This window comes from Halichoeres trimaculatus, unplaced genomic scaffold, assembly GCF_033239565.1.
Source record: "Halichoeres trimaculatus isolate MK-OKI-2021-1 unplaced genomic scaffold, fHalTri1.1 fHalTri1_scaffold_13, whole genome shotgun sequence".
Lineage (NCBI taxonomy): Eukaryota > Metazoa > Chordata > Actinopteri > Labriformes > Labridae > Halichoeres > Halichoeres trimaculatus.
In genome coordinates, this window is record NW_027437191.1 from 34,668,900 (window position 1) to 34,693,984 (window position 25,085).

At 42.0% G+C, this 25,085-nt stretch overlaps 1 protein-coding gene across 2 annotated transcripts in view; it reads right to left on the reverse strand.

Annotated features, from left to right (window-relative positions):
* syne1a (spectrin repeat containing, nuclear envelope 1a) overlaps window positions 1–25,085 on the reverse strand; it is a 220,262-nt gene that overhangs the window by 25,914 nt on the left and 169,263 nt on the right. For both annotated transcript variants that reach the window (XM_074685622.1, XM_074685621.1), the window contains exons 94-127: window positions 24,396–24,509; window positions 23,178–23,339; window positions 22,562–22,756; window positions 22,305–22,478; window positions 20,259–20,450; window positions 18,738–18,869; window positions 18,520–18,617; window positions 18,207–18,357; window positions 18,004–18,132; window positions 17,746–17,907; window positions 17,447–17,662; window positions 17,264–17,365; window positions 17,057–17,176; window positions 16,779–16,979; window positions 16,516–16,689; window positions 14,536–14,667; window positions 14,239–14,435; window positions 12,547–12,679; window positions 12,285–12,467; window positions 12,047–12,196; window positions 11,794–11,970; window positions 11,549–11,704; window positions 11,311–11,466; window positions 9,829–9,999; window positions 9,584–9,717; window positions 9,293–9,497; window positions 8,515–8,697; window positions 6,551–6,697; window positions 6,294–6,448; window positions 6,042–6,189; window positions 5,869–5,963; window positions 5,540–5,774; window positions 4,150–4,344; window positions 2,183–2,308 (exon numbers count right to left, since the gene is read on the reverse strand). In XM_074685622.1, the coding sequence (XP_074541723.1) occupies window positions 2,183–2,308; window positions 4,150–4,344; window positions 5,540–5,774; window positions 5,869–5,963; window positions 6,042–6,189; window positions 6,294–6,448; window positions 6,551–6,697; window positions 8,515–8,697; window positions 9,293–9,497; window positions 9,584–9,717; window positions 9,829–9,999; window positions 11,311–11,466; window positions 11,549–11,704; window positions 11,794–11,970; window positions 12,047–12,196; window positions 12,285–12,467; window positions 12,547–12,679; window positions 14,239–14,435; window positions 14,536–14,667; window positions 16,516–16,689; window positions 16,779–16,979; window positions 17,057–17,176; window positions 17,264–17,365; window positions 17,447–17,662; window positions 17,746–17,907; window positions 18,004–18,132; window positions 18,207–18,357; window positions 18,520–18,617; window positions 18,738–18,869; window positions 20,259–20,450; window positions 22,305–22,478; window positions 22,562–22,756; window positions 23,178–23,339; window positions 24,396–24,509 (5,400 nt within the window). The remainder of the gene's footprint in view (window positions 1–2,182; window positions 2,309–4,149; window positions 4,345–5,539; window positions 5,775–5,868; window positions 5,964–6,041; window positions 6,190–6,293; window positions 6,449–6,550; window positions 6,698–8,514; window positions 8,698–9,292; window positions 9,498–9,583; window positions 9,718–9,828; window positions 10,000–11,310; window positions 11,467–11,548; window positions 11,705–11,793; window positions 11,971–12,046; window positions 12,197–12,284; window positions 12,468–12,546; window positions 12,680–14,238; window positions 14,436–14,535; window positions 14,668–16,515; window positions 16,690–16,778; window positions 16,980–17,056; window positions 17,177–17,263; window positions 17,366–17,446; window positions 17,663–17,745; window positions 17,908–18,003; window positions 18,133–18,206; window positions 18,358–18,519; window positions 18,618–18,737; window positions 18,870–20,258; window positions 20,451–22,304; window positions 22,479–22,561; window positions 22,757–23,177; window positions 23,340–24,395; window positions 24,510–25,085) is intronic.

Consider the following 25,085-nt stretch of genomic DNA (forward strand, 5'->3'; position numbering starts at 1 on the left):
GTCTGTCCTGAATTAAATTTTCTTTCAGGTGAACAAACCAAAGTTTTACCTTGAGTCTGTGAATCAAACAAACAGGGTGAGAGAAGCAGACGACAGCTGCTGGATGTTTTCCTGCTGGTGTCTCTGTCTCTGACGATGTTTGTCCTCACAGACAGATTAAAGGGGCGGACTGAGGACAAGTCTGGGTCTGATGGCGTGAGTCAACGTTTTACACACAGACACAAGCTGCGTTTCAATTACACCTAGAGTTGAGCAAAACCTAAATATAGCAATAAGAAATGGAAAGGAAACACCACAATTTATAAAAAAACTCTTAAATAAAAAAAAAAGGTTTTAAGGCTCTCATGAGGGTTTTTTCAGGAGTTTCTATTTTGAAGTTTATCACAAAAAACAGAAAAACGTGAAACACAGCACTGTACTTCAGTGTCTGATTTAGGAAATATTCTTAATTAACAATAACATCGTTGTTAACCCTGAAAACAGTGACCAGACAGGCACAAACATTATAACTACGTCAGCTATAAAATAAAAATTAAAGCTGAAAGCAGCGTTAGACGGGTCCTCAGACTCTGGCCCCGGTCCCTTCTACCGTTTTCAGCTCCACTGTCAGGGTTTCATCCCTTTCAGACCCTCTTAGTGCTATAACAGTTGTATTATTTCCTCTGCTGAGTCACATGACCAGCTGCATGGAACTCCCAGTCACTGTGACATCATCACGGAACTCCTAATCACTGTGACATCATCACAGAACTGCAGAGGAAGGATTCAAATTCACAAATTCACAAAAACATTTACAACTTATCATAAAGGCCAGAATGTTGGCCTAATCTGCGTAAAATAGAATATTTTTGTAGGAAATTTTGTCAGAAATCCGTTCATGTCATTTTTAAAGCTGTGCGACTTTTACATTTTTGTCTAGAGGCCCAAATGTGGCAGCCCTGTGCGAAGCTGAAACCTAACATTTTATTTTGAAAGGTAAATTGCCAGTTTCCTGTTAGAGAAAGGTCAGAGGTATCAGGGTAAAATTTTTTTCGCCTCAATAAGAAAAACATTTTGACGTTGGTTTTGTCTCTGTAGAACATTCCCTGTGGCCGCTAGGGCCATTTTTGTGTGCCTAGATGTGAATAGAGAGCATATTATGGGATGTTTAGGGTCATGTTGGTATCATAACAAAATTTATGGGGCTCGTAATGTGTGTGCCAATTTTGGTGAGTTTTTGAGCCTGTTCAGGGGGTCTAATAAGCAGTTTAGTGGAGGAGGGAGTAAACATTTCCTCTGTTGAGTCACATGACCAGCTGCACGGAACTCCCAGTCACTGTGACATCATCACGGAACTCCTAATCACCGTGACATCATCACAGAACTGCAAAGGAAGGCCTAATCTGCGTAAAATAGAATATTTTTGTAGGAAATTTTGTCAGAAATCCGTTCATGTCATTTTTAAAGCTGTGCGACTTTTACATTTTTGTCTAGAGGCCCAAATGTGGCAGCCCTGTGCGAAGCTGAAACCTAACATTTTATTTTGAAAGGTAAATTGCCAGTTTCCTGTTGGAGAAACATGGAGGTACAGAAGACGTATTGCACTTCAAGCTCAACCAAAATATGAATTTTTACTTTAACAAAAATATTGATATAAGAGTTGAAACATCGATATTTTACCACAAGTCAAAGTATCGCGATACATTTCCACACCTCTACTGAAGATATGCTAGCTTCATGCTACAATCTCAACACCTTGGATGGGTTGCAACCACAGACTGTCAAAAAAGTGGACGTCATCTTGCTTGGCTGGCAGTGAGGTCACCACTAAAACTGCTCCCCCTGGTGGCTGGCTGCAGCATAGGTCAAAAAATCCATCTCCCCAGTCATTCCAGATGGGCTGTGGTCAAACTTTAAAAAATTAATCCACCTGGTAGAAATGTTTCTCACGTCTGATTGTTGTGGTGATTTGAAGATATCATTTGGCTGTCTTGTATCCAAGTTATGTTAAATTATATTTGATCCAAATATTGATGGAACAAATTGATTTCAAGGAAGTTTGATTGGTTAATTTTTTTTTTTTGCTCCTATCGTGCGAAGATGAAACCCAAAATGCTTTAAAGGACAAAATCAGATAGACCTAAAAAAGCTGCATGACTGTGTGTGTGTGTGTGCGTGTGTGTGTGTGTGTCAGGTCTCCCACCTTGCACCTGATCTGCTCCGTGTGCAGCTCCTCGTGGTGGTCAGGCAGCGACAGGGACAGCTTCCTCTTAAAGGCCCTCAGCTTCTCCAGTGACGCAGTTATGCCTTTCTCACATCTCTCCCAGTTCTGCACACACACACACACAGAAACACACACACACACAGGGAATTAGAGCATAAAACACACACACTGCAGATGCAGTTGCTGTAAATTTGCTGCAGCTGTAGCATCAGAAAGCTGCAGAATATGAAATAAGAGAGTGACCGGCACAAACAGGAAATAAACCACCCTGAGGTGAAAGCGTGAAGCCCCCTCCAGCTCTGAGCCGCTGAGTCACAGAGGAGGAGAAACACAGCTCCCTGACTGAGGAGGGAGGTCCAGAGCCTGCAGATTACAGCTATTCTTAGAGCCCGAGCCATCGGCCAAGTTTGGGAGGAAACAGAGTAATATTTGGTAAGGAGCGCTGCAGCGGGGTGGCATACCTGAAGCCAGAGTCATGGAAAAGCAGCGCTGGGACCAGAATAGCTGCTCCCTCAGTTTACACCAAGGACAGAGACAGAGAGGGAGCAGATCTCTGGAGAATGAGGTTAGGGAGAGAGGAGGGAGGAAAATGTCCTGGATGCTTTTTTGAGACTGCGTCACTCTGTCCCATTCAACACAGGACGCCATCTCAGCCTGCAAAACCTGCTCCCAGGGTTCAGATCATCACAGCTCAGTGCACAGAGTCACGCTGTGTGTGTGTCTGTGTGTGTGTGGACGGCTGTGCCCCTGGCTTTAGGGCTTTTTAAGGTTTTCATGTAAAAGAGTGTGTGCACGCTAAAAATGATCTGAGGAAAGAGGACAGAGCGCTGCATCTCCGTCCTTTCCTCCTTTCAGGTGCTGAGGGTGAAGCGCTGCATCATTCATGTGTTAACCTGGTTTCAGCGTCCTGCAGATGGTCGGGCTCATTAAGGCTCAGAAACCCTGCAGCAACTTTTAAAGCACGTCTCTGCTGCAGCGTGACGTGGAAACAGATTCAGCATCAGTGCAGCACCACCAACTCAAACACCCTGGCCATGGTCTGACCTGGAGTACGACCCACCAAAACACCCTGACCATGGTCTGACCTGGAGTACGACCCACCAAAACACCCTGACCATGGTCTGACCTGGATTACGACCCATCAAAACACCCTGACCATGGTCTGACCTGGGGTACAACCCATCAAAACCCCCTGACTGTGGTCAGACCTGGAGTACGATTCACTAAAACACCCTGACCATGGTCTGACCTGGAGTACGATTCACTAAAACATCCTGACCATGGTCTGACCTGGAGTACGACCCACCAAAACACCCTGACCATGGTCTGACCTGGATTACGACCCATCAAAACACCCTGACCATGGTCTGACCTGGATTATGACCCATCAAAACCCGCTGACCATGGTCAGACCTGGAGTACGATTCACTAAAACATCCTGACCATGGTCTGACCTGGAGTATGACCCACCAAAACACCCTGACCATGGTCTGACCTGGAGTACGATTCACTAAAACCCGCTGACCATGGTCTGACCTGGAGTATGATCCACTAAAACCCCCTGACCATGGTCTGACCTGGAGTATAATCCACCAAAACACCCTTACCATGGTCTGACCTGGAGTACGAGTCATTAAAACCACCTGTCCATGGTCTAACCTTAAGTTTGACCCATCAAAACCACCTGTCCATGGTCTAACCTTAAGTTTGACCCATCAAAACCACCTGACAATGGTCTGACCTGGAGTACGATTCACGAAAACCTGCTGACCATGGTCTGACCTGGAGTACGATTCACGAAAACCTGCTGACCATGGTCTGACCTGGAGTACGATTCACGAAAACCTGCTGACCATGGTCTGACCTGGAGTACGATTCACGAAAACCTGCTGACCATGGTCTGACCTGGAGTACGACCCACTTAACCCCCCTGATGATGGTCTGACCTTAAGCAGGCCGTGTAGCTCCCTCCTCTGCTGGTCCAGGCGGTGGTGTGCGTGCCTCCACCTCTCCTGTATCTCCATCAGTTCGGTCTGCAGGGTGGACTCTGCCTCAGCGTCAGCGGACAGCAGCAGGCTCCGGCCGGCCTCCACCGTCAGGATGTAGCCTCCCTGCTGCCTCTGGAGGACGCGCTCCTTCAGCTGGAGGAGCAGAGGGAGGGACAGCGGGCGGAGGGGACAGAGGTTAACTAAAGGAGACTAAGGTCAGAGGAAGGAGGAGGGTTTCCATTTTTAACGATTCAATCAGAACAAAAAGAACGAGCCAATCAGAAGACGCCAGATTGTTTTTTGGGAAGGATTTCACTGAAGAGTCAAATCTGAACAGACTGATGTGAGCGGAAGGGTTAAACTAGACAGCAAGCTCTGATTTAGTCTTAGCCTTTGAATAACACATCACTTAGTTTATGTCACATTTTAGTTTTCTGAAACCTTTTAGTCTTGGTCTAGTCCAAGGGTCTTCAACCTGTGGCTCTGGAGCCCCATGCAGCTCTTTGACTCCTTTCTAGTGGCTCCTTGTAGCTCCAAAAAATATTATCAAAATAAAGAACTTTTGTTTTTCTGACAGAGGGTATTGGTAGTAAGACATTGTCACTAAATAAAATCATGTGTTAATTTGTTGATATAAAATTTCATCATATTTTACATAAAAGCTTTAAAATTTTCTAAAGACATTTGCATATTTTTCTGAACTTTTTTCAATTTTTTTAATTTTTTTTTTTTTCAAAATTTAAAAAGAAATTCCAAATTTCATGAAAATTTTGCAAATTTTTGCAAATTTAAATTTTTTTTTGAATTCCTGCAGATTTTTGCAAATTTCAAAAATCTATAATTTTTTCAAATTTTATTTTTTTCTGAAATTTAAATGTTTATTTATTTTTTTTAATTTATGTAGTTTTTGCAAAGTTTTGTGCATTTTTTTAAATTTCATTTTTTTTATAAAGGATTTAGCAAATTCAAAACTTTTGGAAAAAAAAATCAACTTATTGAAATATTATAAATTTTGCAAATGTATGGCATTTAAATCACAAATTTTCTTTATTTTTTTAGTCAATGCAAATTTATGAAAAGTTATTCCTTATTTTGCACAAGAAATTAATAATAAATAACAAATGTGATAACAATATGCACCATAACACTGTATGGTTCTTCCAATACAAGAGAAATCTGATGATCTCTGCAGTCAGGCGTTTGGAAAAATATCCGTATAGGTATCGGTAATCAGCTAAATGAGTTGTAAAAATTGGATATCAGTGAAAAAATGCAATATGAAGCATCCTTAATAAATATTTTTTGTCATAATCTTCATCAATGAAACGAGCTTTAAGTGGTAACGGACCTGTATCTGGTCCAGCAGGTTCCTGGCCTGCTGCAGAGCCACGGCCTCCCCCGCCTGGTGAACGTCGGAGTCTCTGGTCACTTCCTGGAGCCACTGCAGAAGCTTCTCCGACATCTCCCTGTAGTTCTGCCACTGCCGGACTAAGCTGTCGATGATCCCCCTCCGCTGCTGGGCGCGCCTGACCACACACTGCCACTGGTTGCTCAGCAGAGCCAGCTTCACGCTGAAGTCGTCGCTGTCAGAGGAAGGAAAGGAAGAGGAGTCAGAGTCAGAGCGTGGAGCTGCTGGACGGAGGTGAAGCTGGTGGAGCAGGGGTGTAGTTTTCTGACCTGTCGTCCATCTGACCCTGATCCAACATGTGGTGGCCGTCGCTGATGATGGAGTAGAGGATCTGCTGCCGGCTGAACATCTCCGCCTGGAACAGCTGCAGGTCAAAGGTCAAAAGATGAATTACGACCCTTCACAGACAAATACAACACCACGCTGTGAGTAATCCTCTGACCTCGTGGTCTCTCTGCTGCTCCAGCAGACTCTGGTAGTTCCCTGAGATCTCTGCAGCCAGCTTCTGCTCCGTCTGAGACAGGAAGTCCATCCACGCCTCGCACTTCTGGAGGAAACTCTGCTGCTGGAGCAACACCGCCTGCAGTTTGCTGGAGAAGAAGATGAAAGTCAAACCAGAGAGTTTAAAACTTACCGCTGTGAAGAAAACGAAGACAGACGGATGCTTAAAGAGGTGGTTTAGAGTTTTATCTACCTAAATCTCTCCGTGAGGTGAGCCGTGTGAGCCGCCCACGATCTGTTCAGGCTCTGCAGACGTTTAACGTCTCTGTCGCCGACCGGCAGCCTGTAGACCAGCTCGTTGACTCGTTCCAGGTCTGGAGACAGACTGCTCAGCTTCAGCAGGTGGACCTGGGGTCAAAAGGTTCAAGATGAAGAAGATGAAGAGGATGAAGAAGAGGATCCCAGCTGTTTGAAAAAACCAAACTACTAAACACAGCAGCATTTTCCGACCTTCAGTTTCTCCATACGAGTCTGGACCACGATGAGCTCTGGAGACCCGACTGAGTCTGACTCCTTCAGCACCTCCTCGGCCTCCTCAGCCTTACAGATCAGGGTGTCCAGCTGTTCTCTGAAACCCTCACAGGCCTGAGACCCGGTCTGCAAACAGCCCAGAACAAGTACAGATGATAAAGTGATAATTAATGATCAATCAGAGATAACAGTTAAACATTCTCAGTGCCAAATCTTTGCCTTGGTAAGTTTTCTTTTCTTTTTCAGCAGTTGATTGCGGTTGATCGGCTAGCTTTGTTAGCATTAGCCTACCAGCTACCGTGCACAGTCTGACTACATCAAATGCAGAGCATCACTTCATCATCTTCTTTGACAGCTGACAGTTTAGATGTGTACCGCCTCCTGCTGTATATGTACATGCAGCATCAATTCAAATCAATAAAACTTTATTTTCATTCAGTTAAAACAGCAGAACAAACAGTGCTTTACAAGTTGAAAAAAACTTGTATTGTTTTAGACAAGAGCGCCATCCAAGCATTTAAAGCCATTTGAAAACTGGAATGTGCCACTAGGGAACTGGCATGTTTCACTCAGCTGCAAGACGCATAACGGTTTTTTAAAGTGGCAGCACGCTGCGCCAGGATTCAGTCACCAACGACAGATTAGTTATGACCACTGGTGTTCAACCTGTGGCCCTGGAACCTCATATGGCTCTTTGAGTCCTTTGCAGTGGTTCCTTGTAGCTTTAATTTTTTTTTAGTTAAATAGAGAATTGTTATTTTTCTTGCAGAGAGATTGGATGATTAAAGACATTGACACCAAAAAAAAATCATGTATTAACATTTTATTAAACTAAATATGCATCACATCTGGCAAAAAAAAAGCTTCCAAATTTCTATTTTTTTTATTTTGCAATTTTCTTTTTCAATTTCTAAAATTTTTTGCAATTTATTGTAATTCCATTCTTTAATTTTTTTCAAAATTATTTCTACATTTTTTTAAATAACATGTCTTTTTTTTGCAATTTTATTTATTTAAGTTTATTTCACATTTTTTGGAAGTTTTGCAAATTTTTTATTTTTTTTCTTTGACTTCAGCAATTTTTTTTCATTTTAAAAATATTTTAAAAATTTTGCAACATATTTAAATGTCATAAAATTTGCAAATCTATGTCATTTATAACATTAAAAATATTTCAATTTCTATTTCCATTTCACTTTTTTTAAAATAAAAACTAAGACCCTCAATATAATTTTATAAAAACAAAAATCTTCAAGTTAAGGTAATAAATTGCTTGATTTTTACTATGTTCAGAAATTTTTACACTTTTTTTTGTCTTTATTGTAAAGATAACGTAGATTTTGTGGCTCCTGAATGACTTAAATCCAGGTGAGCTGAGGACAAATGGCTCTTCAATTGGTTGATTTTTTTTCCTATTTTTAATTTCTGAAAATTTTTGCAAATTAAATTCCATTTTTTAAAATTATTTTTACATTTTTCTAAAAGTACATTTCTTTTTCTGCATTTTTTAAATCACAAAAAAAAAATTCCACATTTTTTTCTTAATATTTAGCAAATTTTTTGACATTTCAAAATTTTTCAAAAATTTTCTAACTTAGTAAATGTCATAAAATTAGCAAATCTATGCAATTTTTGACATCAGCAGTATTTTAATTTTTATTTCCTTTTTAAATTTTATTTATTAATTTGTTTAACAAAAACTAAGACCTTTCATGTATAATTTTATTAAAAAAATCCTTAAGTTGAGGTACTTATTTGCTAGTTTTTTACTGTGTTAAGGATTTTATTCACTTTTTGTCTTTATTCTGAAGATAAAGTAGATTTTGTGGCTCCTGAATGGCTTTTATCCAGGTGAGCTGAGGAGAAATTGCTCCTATGAGAGTGAAGTTTTCAGACCCCTGGTTTAGACCGATCAGCCACACCCCATTCCCCTGGTTTCATACCTGCAGCGCTTCCTGCTGCCTGTGCAGGCCGTGCTCCAGCGTTGATAGGCGATGTGTGAGTGACAGGTGGTCAGACTGCAGAGCTGCTGAGGAGGAGGCGTCGACTTGGCTCTTCAGCTGCTCCCCTAAAGTCTGCAGCTGCTGGAGGGACTGCAGCACGGACGCCTGGTCGCCGAGACACGCCTGCAACAACAATCCCACCGGGTGGAGACGAGTTAGAGACAGAAGAACTCAAGTTTACACAGAGAGAGTCTTTATGAAAGTTTTATTTCATTTGATAAGTTAGCAATCCAACCCCAAACTGAGCTGTGTGGTGATTTTACTGTAGTTGAAAAAGAGAATTTACTAAAATACGAGATTTATGCAAAGCCCCTGAGGTTTCTGCTCGCTCCAACATTCACAGCTCTTACCCACTAAATGTTTAACGCTTCACTTTGTCACCCTGTGTCAGAGTAACGCTCTGTTTACAGTGTTAGGACAGTGCAGCACCATCCAGTGTGACCCTGGAGCACCCCGTGGAGTAAACCAGGGGCCTGTCCCCCCTCCACAGACTCTTCCTCAAAGCCTTTTGTTGGGCAGACAAAGAGGCAGGGTGCAGTTATTCTGCAGAGGTGACGGAGGCTTTGAGCGCGCTCAGAGCGAGCTGACAGGTCGTTACAGAGCTCATTCACAGGATCGTTCACCAAAGAGCAAACGTCTCCTGGTTTTTCCACTCTGAGCGAGATGTGGAGGATTATTCTGGCGTGATTACAATCCAGGTTTCTGTGTCTCTGCTTACATTACAGTCTCTGATCCAGGCGCTGCTCTCCTCCTCTGTAATCTCCCTGTCGGTGGCGCTCTTCAGTAGGCGGTCTGCACACTCCTCCTGTTTCTGGACCGCCGTCACACACTGGCCGTGCATGGCTCGGTAGCGCTGCCACAGCCCGTGCAGAGCTTTGCTGCTCCTGAGCTGCTCTGAGATCTGCTCCAACAGGCCGTTCCACCTGCGACGGGAGAAACACACGTTACTGCGCACGCCGACCAATCAGCTCAGACGCCACGTCACATGATGTTTCCACGCTGTTTCCACCTGATGTTGACGTCCTGCAGGGCTCGGTTGAGCGTCTCAGCCACGGAGGGATGGCACTCTGTGAGGAGCTGATGGGTAACAGAGCCAAACTTCCTCAAACTGCTCTCCTGCTTGTCCAGCTCCTCCTGCAGGTTCTGGAGGAACAGACGGACACAGACAGAGAGTTTCATCCTCAGTGTTTGTGAAAGAATCTGTTAATGAAGCACTTTAAGCATGTCTCTGTCATCAACTTCTCGATCTCTCACCTCCAGACTCTCCACCTGCTGCTGCACCGCCTCCAGGGACCCGTTGAGCAGCCGCAGCCTGGACACAGAGTAGCGTCCCTCCATCAGGTAACCGTTGATCTCCTCTGAAGCCCGACGGTACAGAGTCCACTGCTCCAGCACCGACCGCAGGCTCACCTTCATCTGACTTATCTGGAAAGAAGGACGGGAAACTCCAGCATTTGCTCCAGAAAAAGCCCCCCCCACACCTCGCTCTAGTTCAAGGGTCTTCAATCTGTGGCTCTGGAGCCTCATGCAGCCCTTTGACTCCTTTGCAGTGGCTCCTTGTAGGTTTAAAAATATTATTATAATAAAGAGTTTTCATTTTTCTAATGGAGGGTAATGATGATTAAAGACTGACACTAAAAAAAATCATGCATAAACATTTTGTTGAACTAAATATACATCACCTCTTCCAATCAAGCTGTGAATTATTTAACAGTTTTTGAAATGTCAAAATTGAAAAATTGAAAAATTTTTGAAGCCCTTAAAAATTTTGAAAGTTTTGCTATTTCAGTTTTTTGTAGTTTCCACAAATTTTTGCAAATAATAAAGTTCCATTTTATTGAAAAAATTAAAATTTCTTGGGATTTTTTCAAATTTCAAAATTGAAAAAAAATCCCAAAATTTTAAAAAACATTAAAAATTTTCAAAGTTTTGCAATTTCACTTTATTTAGTTTCCACAAATTTTTGCAAATTATTTAAGTTTCATTTAATTGAAAAAAACAGGCACATTTCTTTTTATTTTTTCAAATAGAAAAAAATGAAAAATTCTGAAAGTTTTGCAGAACTTAAAAATTTTGACATTTTTGGAAATTATTTTTTTTTCAAGTTATCAAAAATTTTTTGCTAATTATTTAAATTACATTTTATTGAAAAAAAAGCAATTTTTTTTCAAATTTCAAAATTGAAAAAAAATCCATAATTTTTAACAACTTAAAAATTTTAAATTTTAGCAATTTCAAATTTTTTAGTTTCCACAATTTTTTTGCAAATTATTTAAGTTCCATTTTTTTTTAAAAAGAATTTGAAATGTTTCTTTTCAAATTTTTCAAATTTCAAAACTGAAAAAAAAATCCAAAATTTTTTTAAGACCTTAAAATTTTGAAATATTTGCAATTTCACATTATTTAGTTTCCACATATTTTGGAAAATTATTTTAGTTTCATGAAGTTGAAAAAAAATTGCATTTCTTTTTAATTTTTCAAATTGAAAAAATTGAAAAATTCTAAAATTTTTGAAGACCTGAAACATTTTGGAATTTTTGCAATTTCATTTTTTTTTGTTTCCACAAATTTTTGCAAATTATTTAATTTCCATTTTATTGAAAAAATGCATTTTCATTATTATTTTTTGAAGCAAATCAAATTAATTTATTAGAGGGCTGGATGTTGCTGTGTCGTCGTGTTTGGAAACCTTTTAAAAAGCAATAAAATATACAGGTTAAATAAAAAGGAGCTCACCATGTGGTCCAAATGAGCCCAGGACTGGTTCAGTCCTTTCAGGGTCTCCTTCACAGCCGAGCAGGCCGCTCCTTTCTTATCCTGGATGAGAGCGTTTCCTCTTTCTTCAGCTTTCTCTAGATCCTTCTCTTTTTCCTTCACTGACTCCTCCAACTCCTGCCATGAAGAAAAAGCAGTTTGATGAATAAAAACAGTCAAACTGTGCTCGGCAGGTGAAGCAGGGCTGTTTCTCACGTACCTGACAGTCTTTCAGAGCGTTCTGCACCGACGCCACGTCCTCAATCCTGTGTCTCTTCCTCAGTTTCTCCTCCTGCAGCGTGAGCCAGGTCTTCAAAGCCTGGACTCCGTTTTCATGCTCCACCCAACCTTCCAGAAGTCCTTCCAACACCTGAATCTACCAACGCAAATATTCAGACAGTTAGAGAAGCAGGTAAGACGATCAGTCCAACATTTCAGCTTGAGTCTTTCCTCCTGAATCTTCACCTTTTCAGCGATGAGCCCCTGTAGGATCTGCCACCGTCTGTTCATGGCTCCAAGCTTCTCTGCAAAGTCAGTTTTATCGCTGCGCTTTCCTTCGACGTCCTGACTGCTGATCTGCAGCACCGACTGGTTCACAAAGTCCACAGTCAGCTGCTTGCACGTCAGATCTATGCGGAAACCCTGGGAAACAGGAATGAGACGTGATGAGGAGGATGGAGGGCAGGAAAAAGCAGAGAGGCACAATCACTGTTTGTACCTTATACTTCTGCAGGAAGCCCTGGACCACCTCTGAGCCCACAGCTCCCAGGATTTTGTCCTGGTCTTCCTCGATGATGTTCTCCATGAGAGAGATCCAGCTCATCAGCTCGGTGATGGCGTGACGCGATGCCAGCTTCTCCATCTGTAACTGAAGCACGAGAGTGGAGGAGTGATGAGCCAGAGAGACAAAGGAAGAGGGAAACACATCGATACTGAAACATCCACTGCTGTCAGACCTGGTGCAGCTTCTCCTGAACCACAGGGATTCGGGTCAACAGCTCGGCCCACTGGGTGTCGATCTGACCCAGAGCCGTCCTGAGCCCGGCCGTGTCCACTCTCTTCAAACGCAGGAGCTGGTTTCCCGTGCTCAGCACAGACGAACGCAGAGACGACTTGGCGTCCACCTCTTTGGAAAACTCCTGTCAGGGACAAACACGTCAGAGGAAGCTGGAGCCAAACAAAGCGTTTATGTTCAGTGTGCCAAACAAACCAACCAACCAGGAAGGCGTAGAGGTGGTCTCTGACGGTCTCCAGCTCCTGAGGCACTGTGACGGACTGGGTCGTCCAGAACTCAAGCCGGTCCAGAGCGGACTGTAACCAGTGGCTTAACTCTGCGGACTCACTCTGGTACCTGGGATCAGAGCACAGGACGAAATATGAGCCAAACAAACGTGTTTTTACCCAGAGTTGCTCAAAACAAACAAACAATACCCTCTGTTACTGTGTGAGCATGACAGCATGATATCCTTTGTAAAACAATTAGTGGTGGGACTTGATTAAAAAAAATAATCAAATTAATTATGCTATTTGTAATTAATTAATCGCAATTAATCACATTTTAATCACATCAATATTCAGACATCAGACAACATTGGTAGAAGAATAAATCATTGAATATTCTCATACACAAGTTTAAACAACAAAATCCTGTTTATTTTGTTCAGAAGATGTTTTTTTTTGTGGACACTACTTTCAAGTACATTCATCAGCCGTTATGTGGTCAATAGTGCTGTCAGACGATTAAAAAAATAATCTAATTAATTACAGGATTTGTAATTAATTGATCTAATTAATCACATTTTAATCTTATATCTGCTTAAGGTCCCCACATAAAGAATTTGAATTCTGGGGCATTACAAAATTATAGTGCGTGACTAATCGAATGAATACACGAAAAAGAGAAGATTTGTAAATCTTTTTTTTTGTCATCTGGACACTATTAATAAAAATGTCTGTGCTCCCTGCCATTGACATTTGATTACTGTTTACTGCGTCTATAGAAGTAAAATATATTTTTCAGCAGAGGGAGGCGGGGTCTGGTGGAGCTTGTCAATCAAAGTCCTGCTCATAAACTACTGTGGGTGAGAGCGGTGCGCTCTTTGGACGAGAGCTCAGCATGGATATGAGGAGAAGATGTGAGATGATAGATCAAAAAAGTTTGATTTGTCTGTTTTTTTGGACCAAAAACAGGAAGAGAGACTTAAAAGAAGAGAGTCCACTCTTCTTAAGTAACTTTGGTGTTTACATAGTCAGAGAAAACATTATTATTTGGGTCTTAAAAGATCATTCAAGATGCTCTGAAAATGTCTGGCAGCTAATGAGTTAATCTTGCGTTGATTTTTATAACGTGTTAATGTGCGGTGTAATTAATTAATCTAATTAATGTGTTAAAGTCACAGCCCTAAAAACAATTCATTAACCCTGATTTGAACGGTACAGTGTGTCTCACCAGCTAGATTATGTTTCTCCTTTAGTTTCACTTTCAGTTTGTCCTGTGATGATGAGCAGCCATCTGTTTTCATTTACAAAGTAAAAGCCATTGCTCATAAATGTTAATGTACACATGTTTATTAATGCTAAAACTCTAACTTCATGTGTTTTTTTTCCTAATAAGAACAGCTTAAGGTAAGATTTCAATGTGGTTTAATGTGTTGCATATGAAAGTTGTGCTTTCTTTGTTCCTCAGTTTGGTGGGGGATAGGCTTGTCTTTTCAGTTTTGATTCGTATTTTCTATGTTTAAAAAAACAATAAATGCATATTTATGAAAAAAGAACAAAAATGTCGTGCTGTTGGTTTGTGAAAAACATCAGCCTCTTTCTTTCTTTCCCACACACAGGATGAGACGCGTTTTGTCTGAAGTCTGACGCAGCGTGAGGAGAAACAAACTCAGCCCATAAATCGAGTCTGACCTGCTCCAGTGTTTGAGAGTGGAGTCGAGGCGGTGCAGCTCCTTGTTGACCTTGGTGGTGGAGGACAGCCAGTGTTCTCCCAACTGGGTCAACTGGTTCTCCAGGTCTGAGCAGCCCACAGACAAAAGGAGCCGTTTGCCCTCCTCTAAGACCTGGTAGAGCTGAGGCTGGTGCTCGGTGAGACTGGCCTTCAGACGCTGGATCAGACAGGTTGAATAATTTAGAGTTAGGAATAAAGAAAGGCAGCCTTGACTCAGCATAAAACTATCTGCTTCTGCATGTCAGGGAGTTACTTACCTGGTAGAGACCGATCCTTTCTACCAGTCTCTCCTCAGTCTCCTCAACCAGCCCCACAGTCGGGATGCTACACTCCACGGCCTCCAGCTGTCTGCACAGAGCCTGGTACTCCTCCACCAGCCGGCTCCACGACTGTCAAAGAGGAGACCGTTAAATGCACCCCAACCAAACCCATCCAACTCATCAATAATAATAATAATAAAAATGATAATAATAATGATAAATATTAATAATAACAATGATAAAAGTAATAATAATAATAATAATAATGATAATAATAATAACAATAACAATAATAATAATAATAATAACAATAATAATAATAATAATAATAATAATAATAATAATAATAATAATAATAACAATAATAAATATTATTAATAATAAAAATAAAAGAAATAAAAGTAATAATGACAATAATAATAATAATAATAATAATAACAATAACAATAATAAATATTATTAATAATAAAAATAAAAGAAATAAAAGTAATAATGACAATAATAATAATAATAATAACAATAATAATAATAATAATAATAATAATAATAATGATAAATACTATTAATAATAAAAATAAAAGTAATAAAAGTAATAAAAACAATAATAAAAATAATAATAATAAAAATAATAATAATAATAATAATAATAATTATGAACTATTTCTATAGCACCTTAAAAAACAAATGTTTTACAAAGTGCTGTGACACCTAAAAACATGGCAGAGAATCTGAGGATAGAAAATCAGGGTGAGGGGGGTTGGAGGTGAGCAAGATACTGAACATACAACAAGATAATAGATAAGAAAAAAATAATAATTCCAGAGGAAATGCTGGGTGTTGAAATGCTGAGCCCTTTAACCCTCTGACCCTGAGGGCACCAGTCTGATTCAAAACCTCTGTTCATTGAGTTTGAATGTAAACAAGAAACATAATGGGACCTTTCATCTCCCTTTATCTCTCTTCAATCATCAGATGAAACCATGGATGACATAATCAGACGGCATCATCAAATGATAATAATCGGATGACGTCATTAAATAACATCAGATAACATCATCAGCTATGTGGTTTTAACAAATGTTGAATTTTAATAAGAACAAGAAAAATGATGGGAAATTTTATCTCCCTTTATCGAGCGGCAACCTCCGGTCTGAGAATATGAGACGATGCTGAAGAGCTAAAATCTGCTGTTTCTTGAGTGTTCGCTTGAGGCTGGCTCTGGAAAGAGCAGAAGTCACAAACACACCAAGCAAAAAAAAGTTGTTTTCAAAGCAGAAATTAACCTATTTACAGCCTGGTTCAAAAAACGTCTCCTGTCTGAGTCGATAATTTTACTACCTGCTCCCACTGTACGGGGGGGGGGATTATTTTCTAGCTCGGTCGTTCAGAGGATATTAAGATCGCGAGCTCGCCCAATCAGAGGCACAGCTCAGGGTCACGTGACCGACAGGCGCCCTATGGCTGTAGGTGAAGCCCTTGCCACTACCAATATGGCCGCTATACTCTTCTGCTTCATTTTCCGTTTCAGAAACAGACGGGTGACGTCAGCGAGACTGTGGTATCCATGGTGACGGAGCATTTCCCATTCATTTCATTTGGCTTTTTATGGTTGTTAATTTGAAATATTTTAAAGAATAGGAGGGTTAGAAATTTGAGTGATACAAGCACATTTCCTGAGCATCCTGAACAGTATGCAACTTCATTCGTGAAAATTGGTGATTCTTTGTTGGAGTAGAGAGCCAAAAAACGTATGTAAGATTAATAAAGTCAGATTTCTATATGTTGAAATGCTGGAGAAAAAGGGGAAAATGATGACAGCACCAAAAGCACAAGAATAAAAATAACTTGTCTACACAAACGTACGCACATACATACACTAAAACTGACTAAAACAAAGGTAAAATAATAAAACAACTGAAAAATAAAGGTCAAGTTGAGTAGAAGTCAAAATACAACCAACAGTTGATTGGCTCTCACCTCCAGTATGCCCTCCAGCTCCACGCCCCTCCTGTGGGCCTGTTTGAGCACGCTGTGAGCCAACGCCATGGTCTCCTCCAGGGCCTGACTCTCCCTCTGCACCACCAGACCCGACACTTTGTTGTAAAACGTGTGTGTGAGGATCATGTGACCCTCCAGACCCTGGAAGAACTCCTGTGTTCACAGAGGAAGGACAGCGCTCAGAGAAACAAACTTTTTTTACATCACAGGGAAACGTGACGTCCCTCCACCGCCCTCCTCACCTTGTGTTTGTCCAGTAACATCTGCACCTCTATGACGGACGCCGCCGTCATCTTCTGGTCAGCAGCCATCTTGTCCTGAGCCGTGTCCACCAGGTCTGTGAGGTCATGAAGAGCGGCTTCGTACTGAGCTTTGAGGGACAGGCCGTGGTTCAAGCTGCTGCGTCTGGATCCCACCATCAGCACCAGCTCCTCGTAGGCGTCCTGAGGAAAACGCCACAGGTTGGTCCAGCAGAGCTGTAGCGCTGAGAGGCTTCAGTAAACTAAGGGTTGAGTCTTACCTGTAGCTTCAGGAGCTCCTGGGTGGAGATCTGGTCTGACTGGAAACCCTCTGCTCTGGTTTTCAGCTCGGCCACCCTCTGCTCAAACTCCCTCAGGCTCTCCTCCACCTCCGACAGAGTCTGTGAAAGATGCAGCAGGTTTGTTAAACACAAGCTTCCTCCGCTTCCCTCCACCTGTGACTGTGTCTGCTCCTGATGGTGTCACACCTCCATCTGTTTGGATGCAGGTCTTTCCACAGTCCCAGCCATCTTCTGCAGCAGGTGGTGTTTGCTTTCCCCGAGCGCCGTGAACAGCATCCGCAGCTCGTTCTGGGAGGGACAGAGACACAGGATGAGACGGAGAGCGAGGAAACGTTCCCGCGTCTTCCTGACGAGTGATGGAGAGTGTACCTGGAAGGAGGAGTGCTCCTGCAGCCTGTCCCTCATGCTGTCACAGTGCTGCTCCAGCGTGGAGTTCAGCAGGCCCATCCTCTCCTGCAGACCCTCCAGGGTGTCCTCCATCAGCAGCCGCTCCTCTCCTCCACACACCCGGCCCGCTCCTCCCCCCAGGAGGTCTCTGCACAGGTTGACCTCGCTGCTCATGGCCCTCAGCTGTTTGTGGAGCGCCTGCACAGAGGAGTCAGAGGAGTCACACACTGGAGCAGCTGGTTTATTTACACTAACTAACACCTCCACAGTGACTCTGGTACCTCCAGGTTTGTGAGCTGAGTCTCTGTGTCTTCAGACAGCAGGACGGGACCAGTGAGCAGCTGATTCTCTGCAGCGTCCAACCAGGACGAGGCTGCAGAGACGGCCGCGTACAGGTCCTGCTGCATCGCTGTCCCGCCCAGTTTACTGTCACCGTTGGCCGCCTGGAGAGGAAGAACAAATTCCCCACGTTACAAACCTGTCAGTGAGACAGTTTTTGTTCTGTTTTCAGTAAAAAAGAGGTGAAACGGTAAATTAACCTCCTGGGAGAGTCGTTCCAGATTCTGGCTGCAGGACTCAAACAAAGCTCTGGGGGAGCGAGAGTCCTGGCTCGCAGACTCTCCTCTGAACACCGTGCTGGGACTGGACAGGCGGGACCGATGGAGGACCTGAGAGGGACAAAGAAGAAACATGAAAGTGACAAATAATAAGAGATGAATGTTATCTAGAAGAACGAACGTACTGGACTGAGCTGGTCCTGCTCCAGAGAGTTGAGGGACAGCTGCAGCTTGGTGCTCTGGTCTTTGTTCAGGTTTTCCCAGCGCTGCCTCAGCTGGTCCAAAGGAGACAAGGTCTCAGGCTCCAGTAACACTCCTCCTGGGATGGACACCTCACTGTGGGGAGAGGAGAGGACTGATCCTTCACCTGGCTCTTTAAATCATACCTTCAAATCTAACGTTTCAGATCATGATGGGATCAATGTGTGACAGAGAAACGCTCAGTTATCCCGTGTTAATAAAGACATATTAGGTGTAGGAGGAAGAGGGAGGAAGTACCTGTCCCCGTTGGGCGTGGTCTGGCTCAGCAGCTCCTCTCCGGCGCTGGCGACCGACTGCAGCAGCTGTCTCTGTTTGGCCACTTGCTCCTGCAGCTCCTGAGGAGTCACCGCGCAGAGTTCAGGCCACAACACGTCAGACTTTAAAAACTTTTAAAAAGATCAGCATCTTCTGTGAAACATGTGAAATAAAAAGTTTGAAAGTCTCTATCCTCTCACCCTCTGTCGCAGCAGGTTGTCGTGGTGCTGCTGTGAGCGCGTCGATCTGGCCTGAGAGAGCCAGTCCTGAACGTTGGGACTCTGGGACAGAGACGTGTCTGTCTCACTGTCCTCCTGCTCCTGCAATGAACCCTGGGAAAAAAATCATAAAGATTTTCACATTGTATAAGTTCTCAAAGAACATTATTCTCTCCACCAATCCTGACTTCCTCCAGGAAACTCCTGTCTGTTTCCACTGAAATAAACCCAAGGATGGGAATCAAAAACCAGTTCCTGTTTAGAATCGATAAGAAATCAATCCATTGATATCGTTATCCTTTGTGCTTAACGATTCTCTTATCAATTCTTTACATTGAGCCGGAGCTGCAGGGCCTTATGTCAACTAGTCTGCTGCGGCTAGCTTAGCTTAGCAGTTAGCTAACGTTTCCCAAGAAAACTCTGATTCAGGATTTTCAGCATCACTCTCTCTCAGGAGATTCATATTCAGTACATTCAACATGGTATAAATCACCTTATTTACCAAAATAACAAAATAGAACAAGCTTGATGCTAACGCATTGATATGCTAGCAGTTAGCATACTTCAGAATAGAATTTCAACTTTCATCACATCAACTCTTTGTAAAAAATACTGAGAATTTCAAATGTTAAAAGCTAACAGGCTAATGAAAGGCTCATGGCTGACTTCATAACTACAGAAAGGTTCCAAACAACTTAAACTATTGCTATAACCACTTTGAGACACTAGATGGCCTACTTGAATTATTAATATATAACAACACAGAACATCAACGTCACATTGTGTGAAATTTTGACCTGTTTCTGTTTAATTATGCCCAGAAATATCCAGACTCAGGGACCAATTACATTTTATTCACTTACAGTATAAACTCAATTAAATGTTGTTGACACAGAAAACCTGTAAAGATACTTTTCGTACCAAGAAAATTCACAACAGGAACTGATAAGGGAATGGATAAAGAATCAGATTGATAAGCAGAATCGATAAGGGCATCAGTATGGACAAAATCTTACCAATTCCCATCCCTAAATAAACCCATATTAAGTTTTTTAAAACTTGTAAAATATTAAAAACTCAAAACAACTCTATAGTCAGACTTTAATGATCCAGTAAAAGTGTTTATCCTGCACCTAAAGCCAAAGTGAGTAAGTGTGTCAGTGTGGAAATGATCACCCAGCAGAAACACACCTGGTGCACTGTGTTTAGTGTTAGCATGTGATGAGCTAGCATCCTTTTGTTGCTTGTTTGAGCCTCATTGTGAGACACACAGCTGCTTATTGTCCCATTGTGGAAAACAGTGGACGTTTATGAGAGGGCATGACACGACCTTCAGTGTTTAGACAATACGACCATTGATGCTTCACTGAGTCACATCGAGCTGCACAACACCACAGAAACTGCTCAGAGACAGAGAGGGAGGAGAGCTGGGGCATGGAAACATGTGTAACCAGGTTTGAGGAGGGACTGACAGCATGAAACACACATGACCTCTGAGCTCACCTGTATGTCCACCTGTTTGTCCTGGAGCATCTGCTGCAGCTCCAGCAGGCTGTCTTTGAGGGAGCGCAGCTTGAAGGTGAGCTGCTCCGCCTCTCCTTTGGTCTCAGCTCGACCCTCCAGCAGCAGACTCTCGCTGTGGATGGAGAGCTCGGACAGGTACGACACCTTCTGCTCGATCTCAAACAGCATGTTCTGAAAAGACAAAGGTCAGATTTTATTTCTAAATCTGTAACTTTTCAAAAGGTTTCATCATCCCTTCATAATGTGTGTGTGTTACACATTCCATTTTCCCGCCTCCAGTGAGTCACATGACCAGCTGCACGGAACTCTCAATCATTGCGACATCATCACCAACTGCTGCCTCTGAGGAGTGGAACTGGCTCAAGTTCTGAAACGTCTCCTTGTTGATGCCACAATTTTGACCAAATCTCTCTGAAAATCAGACATTTTGTAGTAAATTTTGTCAGGAATCCATCCCTGTCGTTTTTAAAGCTGTTAGACTTTGACTTTTTTGTGTAGAGGCCTAACTACCACAGCTTGTGTGGAGCTGGATCCTCCTCTCCCATTCATTCTAATTAGGGGGGAGCTGAAAGGGGTTCTTTGGGGTTCAACGACTTTGAGGGCTTACTTTTGGAAAACTGTTTGACAAACAACAAATTCCTTCACAGCTTTTGTAAAGCAGGGTCCACTCTGTCATCTGAGCAAATTTCAAGCTGATACTATTTATGGTGTAGGAGGAGATAGTTTTTGTTTCTGGGCCAGAATTTGACCAAATTTTATTTTGAAAAAGGCAATTTTGAAAGGCAAATTTCTGGCTTCCTGTTTGAGATAGGTCAGGGGTGTCTGTGTATAATTTGTGCGTCTCAATGAGACAAACATTTTGAGGTTAGTTTGATCGCTCTACCACATTCCTACTGTCATTGAGAGGCACTTTAGTGTGCCAAGGTGGCGCTAGAGAGCACATTTTGGTATGTTGGGGGTAATTTTGTGTTATATCATTTTTTTGGTGTGTTTTTGAGCATGATTAAGGTGTAAAATTAGGGCTCAAAGGGTCTTAAGGGTCCTTTCTTAGTGCAATGACCCTAAATACACCAAGGACAGGAACAACTTCATTCTTAAATTTGGGAAATTGGGGAAAAATTTATTGAATTGAAGTTTTACTCAAATATCCAGAAGGTTTCAGAGGCTTTTCTGACTCTTAAATTTCAGATCCACAGATTTTTTCTGAACCTCTTTATTTCTTTTCCAGGTTTACTTTGTTTCCCCTCAGGAACCTATTCAGCACATCCCCCTGACTCTCCCTCGTCCTTTTTCAATAAGAGGAGCAGCAGAACAGAGAGCCTCCCCTTCCCTGCCCAGCCTGTGTGTGAGGAGCACTGTGTTGTAAGGAGGTGGGTGGTTGGAGGAGGGATTAAGGTTGTTTCCCCTCTTTTCACACCAGGACACAAGAGCTCTTGGCCAAGATGGGGACGTCATTGTGCAGAGGGGATTTTCCCCACAGCGCTCTGCTTTGGAGCTCAGAGTTTCCTGAACTTCCTGTCCCACTAAAAGCTTTTAAAGTTACGCTACTTTAACTGAGAATACATGACGTCATGGTTTTCATCGCTCTACCTCCTCACTGCTCCTCGTCTCGAGCCTTTTCCATGATACGGTGATAAATAATCCACACATGCAGACAGGTCTCTGCCCCCTGGGGATGAGGATCGGCGGGGCCGGATCTTAAGACCTCAGCTCCACAGAAGCCATATGTGAGCTTTAATCAGCTTATTGTCTCGTGGCTGATACAAACACACAGATTTACTTCTTTGAGAAACAGCGTTACTGCTGAGAAGCTAATTATGGTTTTTCAGACACTGAACAGAAACATCTCCAAAGAAAAGCTGTTTTATCTCTTTGTAACTAAACATAATTTACGCAAAGACAAGAATTTAACCTCAACAGGACCACCTAGCTCTGATGCCAGTTACTCCTCAGATAAAGACGATGCTAACACAGTTTGGGAACGGGTCAGTCCTGGTTTTGATGAGAGCAGGAAGTGGGTCTGACCTGACAGTCCGTGAGCTGCTCCTCCATGTCCAGGTCTTCGTTCAGGGGCTGCAGGGCAGAGCTCAGAGTGGCCCGGGTGCTGAGCAGCCAGTGGTCCAGCTCTGCGGCTTCGCTGTGGTACCGCTGCAGTGCCTGCTCCTGCCGCTGCTCCTCCAGCTGCTCGCTCAGCTTCTCCTGCAGCGGTCAGAGCGAAACACGCTGAGTCAGTTACTCCACATGTGTAAACGAGTGTATTCAGGACGCCGCAGGGTGCTCACCTCCAGCAGCTGCCGCTTCCCTGAAGCTTTCATCCTGATGGTGGCCATCCTCTCCCCCAGCACGGTGAGCGTGGACTGCAGAGCCAGCTGATCGCCGGGCTCGCCGTCACTGTCGCTGTCTGCCAGCTCCTCAGAGAAACACGTCTGCAGCTCGCCGATCTCATCCTGCAGCATCAGGATCTCGTCCATCAGAGCCTGGAGCAGAGGTCAGATCAGAGAGACGAGGAGGAGAGAGCGCAGGGATGAAAGTCAGAGTGAGACATTTACAGAGGACACTGAGGAGACGTCAGAGACAGCAGGACAAGAGGGTTTGTCCAAACTGCGTAACAGTAACATCACAGAAAGAGCTGAATCTGCTGTGGCTGTGTCGTTGGCATGGTAACCACTGCTCCAGCTAGAGCAGCATTAAACCCTCAGTCAATCTGAGCTGGTTTACACACACACACACACACACACACACACACACACACACACACACACACACACACACACACACACACACACACACACACACACACACACACACACACACACACACACACACACAGCTCCTCTGCACTCCTCTCTTTCCCCTGTACATGCAAACACCCCCCCTCCTCTTCCTCCTCTTCCTCACCTGGTGTGCAGCCATCTGGCTCTCAGGGCTCTTGCTGGGCTCCAGCCCCTCGTTGAGCGCTCCCTCGATGGACTCCATCTTTGTGGAGATGGACTGGAGAGACTCCTGGTAATGCTGCTGTCGCTCCAGAGCTTCGTACAAACTCTTCTGCTTCTCGCTGATCTGTGGTGAAGAGACGGAGAAGACAGGAATTAATAAATGATGACAGAATCGAGATCAAAGAAACATGAATAAATACTACCACTGACCACAGTTCTGCTTTTTAAAAGAAGGAAAAAAATAAGAAATACTTTAAGAAATGAGCAATGAAATAAGTGGGGGTGATTTTAAACATTTTTTGAAACACTTTTTATCATTTAAAATATTTAATATGTACTTTGTATTTATAACTATTCAAAATTATTATTATTATATAATGAAATTTAAAATAAAAACATAAAAATGTTTAAAAAATGGAATAACAATAGTTTAAAAACAAATATTAGTTGAATATTTGATATAATGTTATAATATATTAAAAATTTGTATTTTTACTTTTTAATACGTTTATTGAAATGAAGGTGTTTTTTATTTATTCTTTAAAATATTAAATAAGAACATTTTTTTCCATAAATACTTAATGACATCTAATATTCAAAAATATTTAGACTTTATTTTATTAAAAGTGGAATCAAAAAGTGAATAAAAAATAAAATTAAAACACAATCATTATTATCATTCATGAGCTATTTAATAATTCAAATATTAAGTATTATTTCTTTCTTTTAATTTCTATTCTTTTTTTTAAGTTTAAATCATATCTAACAGTTAAAAATATTAAAATGAAAATATAAATATATTAAACATATAAATATATAGTACAGTGTAGAGCCCGACCGATATGGGATTTTTGGGGCCGATGCCGATACCAATACTCGGGGCAAAAAAAAGCCGATTATGGTTTCAAACTCAAATCTGGAAAGTTTTTAATTTTTTAAATGATGATGATCACTTTCTGATTTTGCAATGACTTCCAAAACTGATCAGAATTAAACAAATTCAATGAACTAAATTTGGCTTTTAGTAGAAATTATAATTTCTAAAGTCAAATGTCCTCAGGAGTTTTCTTCTCGACAAGTTTTGCTGCAAATTATCTCTAGCCTGATTGAAAAAGAAAACAAAACTTGGTAAAGTTTTCGCCACCCGTACATTGAGATCACGACCAGCGTTGGTACGTACCACATTTTTAAGCGTTTCCCAGGATCTCTGCAGGTCGTCCAGGTTAGCAGCGCTGCTCTCCATCGACGGGTCGTACAGCTCCTGGAGCGGCGCCCGACTCAGGGAACCTCGACCCTGTGTCAACAAAAGACGCAGTTAGTGCTTGCACAGTAACAGTAACAGTAAAAAGTAAACTATGGACACCGGTGGACTTTATGCCTTTCTTTGAAACAGCATTGGACACATTGGTCACTTAGAAATGTGCTATACACTTATATAAAAAGACTTTAGAGAAATACTTTTTTTAAATCAGCAGCTAAAGATCAATCATGGTTTTTCCTGTTGCTCAGCTGTTGGAGCTTCCTACGTCTGACTGAAGATAAAACGTGTTGGGCTAAATTAATTTGTTTAAAGGAAAAATTTCTCCTTCTTTCCTCAGCAAACAAAAAGCAAGTGGCAAAGAAATTTCTCCAGCAAAGTAAGTCAGCAAACTGGGACAGATTAAAAAAAGAAAGCAGGGGAAGGACGCTGCTGTAAACACCCATTGTGTTCATGGCGCTGATGGAAAGTCATTGTTTAGAGTCTCAGCCTCAGACTCCTTCAGTTACTGATACAACAATATGATGTGACGCTGTTATTATGTTATTATTATTATTATTATTATTATTATTATTATTATTATTATGTTATTTCCTGTTAATGAGGTTAGAT